Source organism: Lepisosteus platostomus, chromosome 10 (assembly GCF_059453375.1).
Source record: "Lepisosteus platostomus isolate fLepPlt1 chromosome 10, fLepPlt1.hap1, whole genome shotgun sequence".
NCBI lineage: Eukaryota > Metazoa > Chordata > Actinopteri > Semionotiformes > Lepisosteidae > Lepisosteus > Lepisosteus platostomus.
In genome coordinates, this window is record NC_142620.1 from 2,297,126 (window position 1) to 2,309,737 (window position 12,612).

The 12,612-nt window shown below is 37.6% G+C and overlaps 1 protein-coding gene across 41 annotated transcripts in view; it reads left to right on the forward strand.

Moving 5' to 3' along the window:
- The window catches only part of LOC148653013 (neurexin-3a), a 386,386-nt gene that overhangs the window by 123,567 nt on the left and 250,207 nt on the right, over positions 1–12,612 (forward strand). For 31 of the 41 annotated variants that reach the window (XM_088647457.1, XM_088647475.1, XM_088647430.1 and 28 more), the window contains 2 exons: positions 5,071–5,274; positions 7,666–7,692. In XM_088647457.1, the coding sequence (XP_088503583.1) occupies positions 5,071–5,274; positions 7,666–7,692 (231 nt within the window). The remainder of the gene's footprint in view (positions 1–5,070; positions 5,275–7,665; positions 7,693–12,612) is intronic. The other 10 variants (XM_088647437.1, XM_088647446.1, XM_088647444.1 and 7 more) reach the window with 1 other exon arrangement.

The following is a 12,612-nucleotide window of genomic DNA, read 5'->3' on the forward strand; positions in this document are numbered from 1 at the left end:
TCACTACAACTTGATTCCTAATGTGAAACCACTGAATTTGCTCGCTTCAAGATGAACATACCAAGCTTTCAGGTTAATAAAACCTTTCTTTTTCATGTGTAATTTCTGTCCTAATTACAGTATGTAAAGTGGCACTGACTTCAAATTGTACTCTCCCTCCAGATGTACATTTTTCATTAGAATTTAAAATTAGCCTCACTGAGCTTTTGATTTTTCTCTTCAGTGAAGTAGCACAATTGCACAGACACCTAGTGTTACTCTTTCTCTGATCCATTGCTATCTGTTTTCTGGAGGGAAGTCTGAATGTCACATTTCTGATATACGAAGCAGGACATCTACAGTAGGTTTTCTGTTTCCCATGTAATTGGAAAATGCAGTTAGAGCATAGCTGACAACAGCATTTGCAGATCATGTTATGATGTATTTGTGCATATCAAGGAGAGCAGTGGCAGGAGGAATGAGTGCTGCGCAGTATGCAGCAGTACTGTGTGTGCCCAATTCAGTGTGTGCTGCCTTGGTACATGTTGTACTGTACATCAAGATACCTATCTTATTTTTTCAATTACAGTATGTAGTAGATGCTCTGATGTAACAGGGCTAATTCAGCACTGAGCCTGTCATAGAGGATCCTGGATAGTGTCACATTCTGTGTCAGAAGGCCCACCACTTTGGCACGGTGGAGTTCACCACTGTCCTAGTGGCTCAAGAAGCTGGAGGTGACTGTGAACAACCACAATCAATCCTAGGGGAACTGCAGAGCAGTCGCTATGCTGATAGGCAGTCCTGTAAAATGGTGACACATCAGTCTTATTGTCTTCAAACATTTCCTGTGTGAGACTGAGAACAAGGTTCAGAAAGATTGATGGGGGTTTTATGAATATTCAGGATGGTTTGAGCTGATGTCTGTGTTAGAATAGTTGGCAACACAGGTGATGCAGATCAGTAGAAACTGCATTCAGGCCTCTTGCTACAGTCATCCATGAGACGGAGATATTCAAACTAGAAAAGCATTGGTTTGTTCCACCTTTGTCCAGAATCAGTGTTTTCTGGCTTTTAGAGAATATACTGTATATTGTACAATTTTAGAGGAAGTCACTGAATATATGGTAGCTAACAAAATATTATGCAACAAAACATTGTGCATTGTGCCACCATTTTCTGTATTTTATTTAATCCGGATGGTATAATTATCAGCGTATTAGAGGTTAAGGCTTAGACCCAGCAAGCCCCCGGTGTCCTGTAAAATCAGCAGCCGCTTGCCCATCACCTGCAGGCTGAGTTTGGGATTATTTTCCTTGGCATTCCTGGTGGCGACTGTGGAGGGACAATTGCGACTCTAAAGGGTACACAGCAGGGCAGTCCTGAAGCTGTTTGTTTTGCACACATTCTCTTGGAGTTTATTTTTGATTGAGCAGAGGAATAAAAGCACTGCAGAATGGATGTGATGTCCATGTAATTGCAAGACAGTCACTCTTTATTTAAAGACCGTGGCAGGAGATTGACAGATTAATGAACATTGATTGCTTTGGAATGTGTGTGCTTTATTCGGTCCATCAGCACAGGTGACAAAAGAAGCTGGAAAACTTGTGCTTCCATAAGATAGACTGTAAGACTGAGGACAGTGTATTGTCCTTCTACGACTGAGAAAAGCACTTTTTTTCCAGCAGGTGATTTAAAAGGGCTCTGGAAGAGGCCCAGGAGCAGAGCTGTGTGCAGTGGGGGTAACATCACCCCCTGCAGTCGGCTCCTCTGTCTTCTTTATGTACAGTACATCTGTTGTTGTTACCACACACAAACTTCAACAGCCACTGTGCTCATTGCAATACAGTATACAGGTTTCCCAGGATATAAATTATTAACTGGGCATATTTGGTTTTATAACATGGTACAGTATATATTCTGTATAGTATATTTTGGTATGATTTATTTGATGGCTTCAGCCTGGGAAGAACATAAGAAAGGTTACAAATTAGAAGAGGCCATTCAGCCTGTCTAGCCCATTTGGTTGTTAGTAGTTAATGGATCCAAGTATCTCATCCAGCTGTTTCATGGAGGAAGCCAGTGTACTGGCTTTAATGAGATAGCTGGGTAGCTTGTGATGTAGAGCACTCCCACATTCCTCTGGGTAAAGAAGTACCTCCTGGTCTCGGTTTCCAGTGCACTTCCACATCGTTTTTACTTCTGCCTTCTGGCTCATGTTTCACTGATGTACTTCACGCCTTTGTGACGGCAGATGGTTTTCTGGACAGTTTGGTCTGCGCTCAATATTGGAGCCTGAAAAAGTCACACTTTGTGTGTGTGTGTTATGTGGTGGCGCGTGTGAAGAGAGGTGTCTTAAAATCCAAAAAAGAATTCATTTGAATCTAGACACTACAGTACTGTACGTTGCTGGTGCATTCAAGCCAGGTTTGTTGGAATGAGTGGTCCTTTGCTCTTTCATCTAATTTTTGTGAACATGATTTTGCTTGGCCCCTTAATTTAATTAACTTCTGTGTTTGTATCGAGGCAGCTCAATTTATAAGAATTTACTTAAAGTGTGACCTTTTTAACCACATGTGTGAGACAGGACTGTTCAATCTTTCTAAGGTCTCTTGTGAAATATTTTTGTCAATAGCTGACATACCTGCCAATAGTTTAGAAATTAAATTATGATCTGACATTGATTTGATCTTTTCAGATAGAAAAACAATAAGGAGGAGCATTTTTAATCACATATGTTTATCTATGGATTTTTGCATTCAGTTTATTATTTGCTCTTGGTGTGAGAAGCCCTGAAGGAGATTTCTAGTACTGTTTCTGCTTGGTATGCTAAGTGTAAAATTAGAATTGGCCGAGTCCCAGAGTGGACTAAGAAGCAGCTAATTGCACATAATAACATATTGATTTTTATGTAATTGCAGAGTTTGTCAGCAGTTTTACTTCAATAGTGAGTTAAGGTTTTAGCATTTGAGTTTAACATTTGTGAATAGTAAATTAACAATTTAGCTGCCTGGGTTGCTGATTGCTGTGCGGAAAAGGGTCTGCTGTGATCTTGTCTGTAGAGAGGAGATATCTGTTTAGATCCCACGTTCTCACTCCCGGATTTGGAAAGCCAAATTCCAACCTCAGCTCACCACTGCAAAATACAGCACAGGCAGAGAACATTCCCCTTGTTCTTCAGTTGTTAAAGATGGAACTGCCTGTTCTGGTCCTCCTCATCTGTAATCTGTAATCGCCAGCCGCTGAGGAAGCCTTCGCACAGGGTGTCAGCAGGGTGAGGTGGAGAAGGACCATGCTGGCCTATAAAACATGCACCTAGCCACTTTTCATACTGCAAGTCCAACAGTGTGTTTGTCAGACTTACAGTAGTGCTGCCTGCCCGCATGTTGCAGTTCTCCATCAACACATTTACAAGCTCACAGGAAGGGTGCCAGTGCTAAGAAAGCTGGAGATAACCCTGTCTGATTCCAGCTAAGAAAATATAGAATCACTTGCAATTTTGTTCACCGGCGGAACTCTGTCCCCTAGTGATGCAGTGTAGTCCTGAACCGTCCATCTCTGGACTAAAAGTGGTCAACCGGAGCTGCTGCAGTATTAATATGACTGTGATGAACAGATTCCGATCACATTTTCGTCAGTTGCAGTTATGTTAAAATTCAGTGCTGAGGGCAAGCTGTTCAAAATACTGTTTTTTTTGTTCTTTTGTAAGCTTGTTAAATAAAATAGTTTGCAATGGGGAAAACCACACATTCTCAAGCAAGGAATTTTTGATTACTTTTCTAAGCGATTCAAGCATGGAGAAGAATTCTATGGAACCTCTGCTTTGTTCACTCCATTTCTGATTCGATCTGCTCTGTTCTGCCATTGCCAGCTGAAATAATTAAAATTCATTCACCGCAGAATATTTCCATCCGCAATGTACCACTTTTGCACTGAAATAGAATTGGAACAAGACAGGAGGTGCAAAGCAGCAGTAAACAGCACTTTTTTTGAGCCAGAGCTTTTTTGAAAACCTGAGGTGTCAGAAGAGACATTTCACGCATGATTGCATTTTCTAATACATTCTGTAGAGCACTTTCTTGGTAGCAGCCTGTGGAGTGACAAACACGCAGTCAGGTGCAGGACAATGTTTGATAAAAGTGCATCTCTTATCAGGAATCATAATCTCTCTGTTTAAATGAATATCCCTGGATTCACTGTGGGGTGTCAGAATACCAAAATGTGCAGCTATGTTGAACATTTATTAGAGCAGAAAATCAGTAACCTCTCAAGTCAAAGCATTAACAATAACAGCATGAGGCTGGTGAGAAAGGCAAACTGTTTCAGATATGATTTTGTCTCATGAATTAATTTTCTGCCAATTTATTTCAAACAATTTGTTAGTTACAACAAGGTGCAGAGATTCACAAGGCAGCACAGGGTACAAAGACCAAAGCAATGGTGGAGAAAAGAGTTCTTTAAGACCTAAATGACCTTTAAATAGATTATTTAAAATGAACATACAGTATTGATTAGAACATGGCACAAAACAATGGTGCATTTTTATCTTTAATATCTGTTGTTTCTTAAGGTTCTGTATTTTCCTTGTTTACCTTTGAAAAGGTTATTAAACCTGTTAATAAAGATGCAGTTCTTATAGATGGAGGCGTGCATTATGGTTTAGTTCAGATATCTTTATTGTTGATGTACACATGGTTCGCACACTTAATTTAAAATTAACTATGTTTTCACGGCACCCTGTGTGATCTTCTTTAAATAATATTAAATACACACTCAGGGCATATTCAGAAATCAGTTTCTTTTGCTCTAACCATACAGGTCTTTTTGTCAAAGGAAACAAACCAACAAACCTTTGCTTTTAAAGGGAAAAAACAAGTTCTGGCAGCAGGCCAGTCCCAGCTGTTTGAGTTCTGCCATTCCCTTCCAAAGTGTTCTGTGTTCTCAATGAAAAGGAGCTCGGTCTAATAATGAGATGATTTTTTATGAGCAAAAGGATCCTCGGCCTTTCAGCTGCCGACAGCAGACTTAGCGTCTGGAAGTCTTTCACAATCTCTGCTTCAGTGCTGTTTCTTTCTCCTCCTGCGCCTGCAGAGGCCTCGATCCTCAGCTATGATGGGAGCATGTATATGAAGGTGGTGATGCCCACTGTGATGCACACGGAGGCCGAGGACGTCTCTCTGCGCTTCATGTCTCAGCGCGCCTATGGTTTACTCATGGCCACGACGTCCAGAGACTCTGCAGACACTCTCCGACTGGAGCTGGACGGAGGCCGGGTGAAACTGACTGTTAATTTAGGTATCGTATGACCCCTGAATTTCAGGACTCTACAATCTTCTCTTGCTTTCTTTCTCCTTTAATGGTGTTTAATATATGTATACCATCAACAATGCCAATACCACTACTACTAATAATAATAGTAATAAGAAACTGCATGGATTTTCTGTGAATTATGTATTTTCATTTATTTGTCTTTTTTATAAAATGCGTTTATTATTAAATCCAAACGTTGGCCTTAATAAACTTGCTGTTTGGCCCATCTTTTGAACAGATAATCCCATGTTCATTTCCATATATCCTATATATATATTTTCAAGAAAGTTACAGCAAAATTACTAATTAAAAATTAAAGAGCAGACACTCTTCATGCTCAAGGATTGTGTCTTGAAGAGTCCAAATTTAACCGATGTATGGGAAATATAAACGAAATAAGGATTTTTGTTATCTTTTTAGATATGTAAAGTGCTGTGACTTTCTGAATAGTTATTTCTTAATTTGTTACTTTCATTTGCTCATTGTCTCAGAAGAGTCTTGATGGATTTTTAAATTTGTTACTTTGAATATTTGTGTCTCAATTTGGTCAATGTAAAGCTGTCATGTTTTAGGATTTATTGGTACAGTACATCTGCTATTGTCTGAAACAAAGTCATTTCTAGCTAAAACAAAAACATCCGCCATGCTATGTCAAAAGATGGCATTCACCCCTTCAAAGGCCTGAAGCCTGCGGCCCTTTCAGCAAACAGCCCGAGAACAGAGCGTACAGCTTCACCTGCAGCTGGCTAGGCCTGTCCCCTTCTCTGTGCAGAGCCCACGAGAAACGGTCACACGCGTAGGGAGATCCGTCTCATTCGTCTTGAGATGTTGATATGAAATACCCTAAAAGCAGGTTGCTTTCGCTCTTCCTTTTCAGATACTTCTGAGTGTCCTTGGACTTTATCTTGAATTTCAACCTGAAGCACTTTTCAGAGGCTTCGTACAAATTCGATGCATGCCGTAATTGTTAGGTGAAGCTGAAAAAAGCAGCCCACCATTAAGTTAACTGAAAAATATGCTTTGGTAATTGCTTGAGATTTAATGCAAAAGTACAAGTAGATGTTAAAAACAATAACTTGATTGGCTTAGATTGTTCAGTTGTGTTAGTGCCCACATTTTTAACATCAAATGCATTTAATAATGCTTTCTGTTATCGCTGCTTGTACATTCTGTAGTACAACCTGCTCCTACTAGCTAACAAAATATGCTAACATTAAAAGTATGATCAGTTTTATTTCTAAACAGCATTCAAAACTTTATTTTTGTCTTACTATAAAACATCTGTGTACTATATCTAAAATGTCGAAGGTACTGTATTTATTTAAGGTGGAATTGACATCATGATCACGTGATCACATTCCACGTATACTTTACCTGACCTGTGGAATTAATGCAGTATACTGTACAGCTCTTTCAGATTTCCTCTTAATGTTCTAGCAGAAGGGTATCATGGCCACTGCATGGTGCTGGTGCTTATTGGATCGAGGCTGTTTGCTCCCACTTTTCTGTTGCGGTTGACGACACATGATAAACCTAACCACATGGAGACAAGCCCAGATTGCCAGCACAGTGCTGTCTCTTTCTCAGGAATTTAAGTAATTGCTTTCTTGCTTTGCTTTGCCCGTCCTGTAGAACGTCTCGGGTAAAACAGATCACAAATAGTTTTAAAGTTCTGTGCAATTCTGATAGCTCATTTTCCCCACAGCATGATTGTGGTCTGTCTTGCTTGTCAGTAAACTTACATTTTTTTAAGGTACATGCAGGAACAGTCTGTTTCATACATAGTTATTGCCTCATTCCTTGTGTAGTATATCTTCCTGAAAATGGAAAATACCAGTAGTCTGGCTAATGTGGAATTTCAAAGACTTATGGCTCCAAAACCCAAAAATGGCTAACACCACCTTATTGCTAAATATTACACCTACAGTTTTAGGAGCCTGTTTAGTCAACAAGCTGGTGTGAGAATATTGGGGTCAGAGTCTTTGAGCTTTAACAAAATCAAAACACCAAAATCTTGGTTAGAGAATCCATGTGGTTAGTAATTTACAAGTGGCCATTTTATAACTTCAAGTACAGTAATAAAAGTTTCTATCTTACATACTGTTACTTATATACATAATGCCTGTATGATTTTTTATGTTATGGCTTTAGTGAAAAAGCAATTTAGGGTTATTATATGTCTATGCTTCTAATCTGCTTCTGTTTTACATAATCAGACCTGACATTTTAGGACTAATTACAAAATTAACTAAACATAAAATGGCTACATTTTTGCATGTGTCTGTCCCCGGAAGGGTGGACTAATTGTTATTGGATGTCTGCAGCTGTAACCTTGAAGGATGCAATTTCATCTTTCATTTATTCTTCCCCATCTAGACTGTATCAGGATAAACTGTAACTCCAGTAAGTTAATACTCAAGTTTCATTTTGTTCTTGACATTTTCTAATCTAAAGCAATGTTTTGAATTTTCCTTTTTTCATTACTGTATATAGTAATTCAGTATGTCTGTTCTTTGAGAAATGAGAGCAATAGATCACGGATCACTGAAAAGGTTCAGAAATGAAGGTGGCTTAATAATCTGTATATAATTACTGTTGTTTATTTAAATCGCAAATCGTTTTTCTAATAGCTAATAGATTTTGTATAACTTATTGTGCAGTACTAAAGTGTGATCTTGCATGACATTTTACTGGAAAAGAAATTCCTTCCTATAATTGCAGGAACACAAGAGGTATGGTTTTCTGAACAAGATGCGATGCCTTTTGCCTTGTTATACACTACGTGTTTCTTACAGCATTTTAAGCAGTATAATAGAATCAGCTTTATAGCATTAAAATAAAATAGGAAATGAATGTTTTCACAATAAATTATAATTTTCTATATACTTTTTATTGCATAGACAATATGCAAAGCATTTGTTCTGCTTCCCCAGACACTTTGGTTTCAGAATTTTGAGTAAATTGGTCAGAGAATCAGACGTGATATGGAGTCTTTTTATGTTTATAACGAGAGTTGAAGAGACCTGTGAAGTCAAAAATGCTATTTGATCTTTTTAATTACAAACATTCTTCAGATTTTTTATTTTATTTTAAAAGTGTAAAATCTGGGTTTTGTATCAGATTATTAAGTCACCATTCATCACTCTTTTTTCTGTTTCTATGACAAAAAACAAGTTATGGAGATTCTTTAAATGCAAACAGAGTAACACTGAAATTGTATTTGCCTTCAAATGTTTTCAGAAGAATATACATTGAAATAAGGAATTAAAATGAGTACAAACCTTCTACAGTATATGTGTAGATCCACTTGCATAAATCTTCAAAAATAGTGTCAAAGTCAAAGACAGAAACTAAGGAATAAGTGGTGAAAATGTACAAGTATGTGTACTTCACAACTTGTTAATGACAAAGGATATTTTAATGCTGATTGTTTTATTAGATCCAGTTGAAGTAAAAGACCATGTTACATGAGCAATGCGTAGAGGAGTCTTGTGTCATTGAGATCTGTTGATATTTCCACTTTGATTTTAACTTTCTGTTCTAAGTTAACCAATTAAACAGAATTACCTGCTGAAGAGCCTGTGCTGGGAGGAGCATGGCTGAAGCTCACAGAAACGTGGTCTCTTCATGAGTTTTCTGCATCTTTAAGTCTTCTCATGAGTGGCACAAAATCCAATGTCATGTTCAAGAACAATGAAGAAAAGATGTAATATAATATTCAATAGATAAATAACATTTAAACAGATAGCCCATACAGAAATAATTTTAAGGATTTTGCATTTTAGGATTGAGTAAATAATTACAGTAAAAATACTGTATGAAACCAATTTGTCCCCAATTTGACATAATTTTCATTAACTTATTAATGCCATAGTTTTTCTCCCTGAATAAAACACACGTTTTTTAAACAATTGTCTGAAAAATATTATTAAATTAATAAGATATTAACATAATGTTAATAATTAATTAACATAATCTGAAAGAAACTCAAAGTGCTTTACATGTACAGAAGGAATCTCTTCTTCTGAAGTGCTGCCCCTCCTGGGTGACACACAGCAGCCCCACTGTACAGCAGAGGAAATGGAAACTCAATAAAAATGTTGTGTATAGCTGGAGAAGTAAAGGCAGCATTAGTCTAATCAGGCCAAGCTCTGTTTGCATTCAGAGAATCGAGGTCCATGATCTTTATTGTTGGTTCATCTTCAAAATCCAGGTACATCTACTGTTTTAATCCTTGACCTACTGTATGGCAAGTAAAAGTACTACAGTATGTTTAATGTTTATCCTAAAAAAATGCCTTAACTGCTTTTACTCATGAACAGGCCTTTTAAACCTTCAGTGAATAATGGTATTGACTAAGCGAAGGGGTAATAACTCCTTTAAAGCAATTGCTTTAGTCCATATGGATGTAAATGGATTGCATTTATCACAAAAATAGTTCTCCATGTTAAGAGTATGTCTTAGCTATCATTATAACTGATATAACTAGAGTGAAAGTAATACATTTTACATTTGAATAGGAAACTAGTTCTATTTTCTCTGTCTAAATCAAAGGACTTTGAATCTTTATTGCAAATCAGGCCATGCCTCAAGTCTGAGTACAGCTAATACATGAGTGCGTGATGGGAAACCGTGTTTTACTACAGCCACTTTTTCCAAAGGTTAGTAATAATCATTGGGAATTAATTCATGAGGTACTGTACAGTAAATAGCTATTTGACCATGCTTGTAGGCAGACGTTAGTGAAAAGCAATGAAATTGCACCGTTGTCAAACCACTACAAGGTATCTGTTGTCTTTTCTTTATGCATGTTGAGGGTTTTTGAGAACACAAAACTGTGGACTAAAGCACTTGAATGGTTTTATTTCATTTATATTTGCAGCAACTTAGGACAGGTAATGATTTCATGCAGGTACAGTCAGCAGCCGCTTGGCACTGCGGTTCCAGGCTCTCAGTGATGTTTAGAGAGATTCACTATGCTGAGATCAAACTGGGTGGCAGAGGAAAAGGGGAACCTTATGGCTATTTTTAAGTAAAGAGGTAAGACATACTGTAACGCAACAGAAAAAGAGTAAACTGGCATAACTTTCCACACAAATGTGAGCACTTTGCTGCACAGAATTGCTCAATTAAAAAGCAAAATACACTCAGTATAAACGATTGCTATCAGTCAGATGGCAAGAACAGGGTACAATCTGTCATAGCAGCAGCTTGGACTGTGGTCAATTAGTTTCAGTCAGCATCTTTAGTAAGTTATTAATTTCAATTACAAAGATCAATGATTGTTACAGTGCTCTAATGGAAATGTATTATCCTCTAATGTGCACAATTAACTTTGTAAAGTGTTTGTATTGAGGCTTTTTGCCATTTTTCCCTTGGAGTTTTCCCTTACTAAATACAGAATATGAACTTTACAGACTGAAGTGAAACATAAATAAGAAATAAGAACATAAAGGCTACAGACAAGATTAGGCCACCCAGCCCGTCCTTCCCTTTCATGTCAGGATCAGATCTTCAGCTGTTAGGAAGAAGCTACTGTAGGACATCGCCTTGAACAGCATGGCTAGGCAACTTGTTTCAGACTCTCTCAATCCTTTGTACAAAAAATGATTAATTTATCTGTAGCTTTCACTGTTGACTCTGGACAGGTCTGGTCTAAGGGTTAATTTTATGTGTGTCTTTGATGATTTTAAATACTTGAATTAGGATCCCGTTCTCCATTCAAGACGAGTAGCACTCAGTTCTGTCAGAGGAGAACAGCTTTTTTATAACACAGGTGTCCAGAATTATACACAGTACTCCAGATACAGTCTTGCTTGTACACAGTAATTTTAACACATCGCCCTTCGTTTCAAATTCTACATTTCTCACTCAACTCCACTATACTTTATCACCACAAATATAAGGCACCACTTATGTGTGCTCTTGATTTTTTCTATCCATTCTATCAACTCAGTATACTGTAAATAATACAGTACTTTGGAAGCCCTCCATCTACAATTTCAGAACTATTCTTTTTTGAGGATATTATCATAAATATACCACCGTATAAACAGTACTGTATATTCTGTGTGTGTCCATTGCTGCTGTTGGGCAAATAATTCTGTTTGCTAAATCAAGTCTTACTTCTTACTAAACCCATATTACCTACTGTTTTAATAAGAATACAGTTTCTTTATAGATCCCTTCATTTAGTACTGATGATCAGATTAATTAAAAAACATAGACAGTTTTGTTCTCTTTTTATAGATGGGTGCTAAATTAGCTACAGTATTTTCTATTAATGGGTGTTGCCCCTTTGTTGAGGAACTGTGGAGGAGCTTCAGTGGTCTATGAACACCTTAGCTCAGTTCTCACAGTTGGTAGATTGCAGGACCATCAGGCCCTGGAGATCTGTGTACCTTACACAGTCTTATAACCTGTCCTGCAGAGCATTAATCCAGTTAGTCCTGTAGATCACTCTAAATTGCTCATTTATAAAGATTAGGAATGCTTGTCGTTTATTGATTAATTAAACAAGTAATTTTGTTATTCTTTACAGCCATTACTTTTCCTATCAATCTCTGAATTACTTAATTTAACATAGGTCTGTTTAACTAAACTCATTTCAATGGTTCATATTCTTAGAAACTGATGATTTAATCTGACCACCTGTAACATACATACTGTAGGCCCTTTCAGAGCAAGACTGGGCATTCGTCTTTTTTGTCTTCTAGGTCCTGTCCACAGACTGGGAGTGTTTACTGTCCACCTGTGATTCATTTTCTAAACACAACATAGATATTCTTGAGTTCTTGTTTAGAGCCCTAATTTTAGGTGCTAATTTCACTCAGACTTAGTTATGTAAAAACTATTAGAAACAGAATGTCACTTATGGTCTCACGTCAGTTCCTTTCCATGTTCCATGCATGTAGTAAATGTGTTGCATAAATGTGGAAGATGCACTGCACAAAACCTGAATATGTACAGGTACCATGGTACAATATGTACATTATATATCCTTTGTTTGATTTAATTGTTAAACTCAATATTAACTGAGCCGATGCCCATTAGATGTCATTTTACTGATTTCTGTTACCCTGTAGCGATATGACTAGGATTTGATTTGAGGCTGAGATGTGGTTTGTGAGAAAGCGTGGCTTTGCTGTGCTTAATGTTGGGAGTATAACACTATTTGCAGTGCTTGATGAGTAGTGTTTGTCATATTATGATCCTCTACAGCTGAGGTAACGGAGTGAAAACGAACACAGGCAGCACTTCGTCTGTAGCAGATGGAAATGAAGCATTTTAATGAAGATAGAGCAGCCTTCCTCAGCCTCTGAG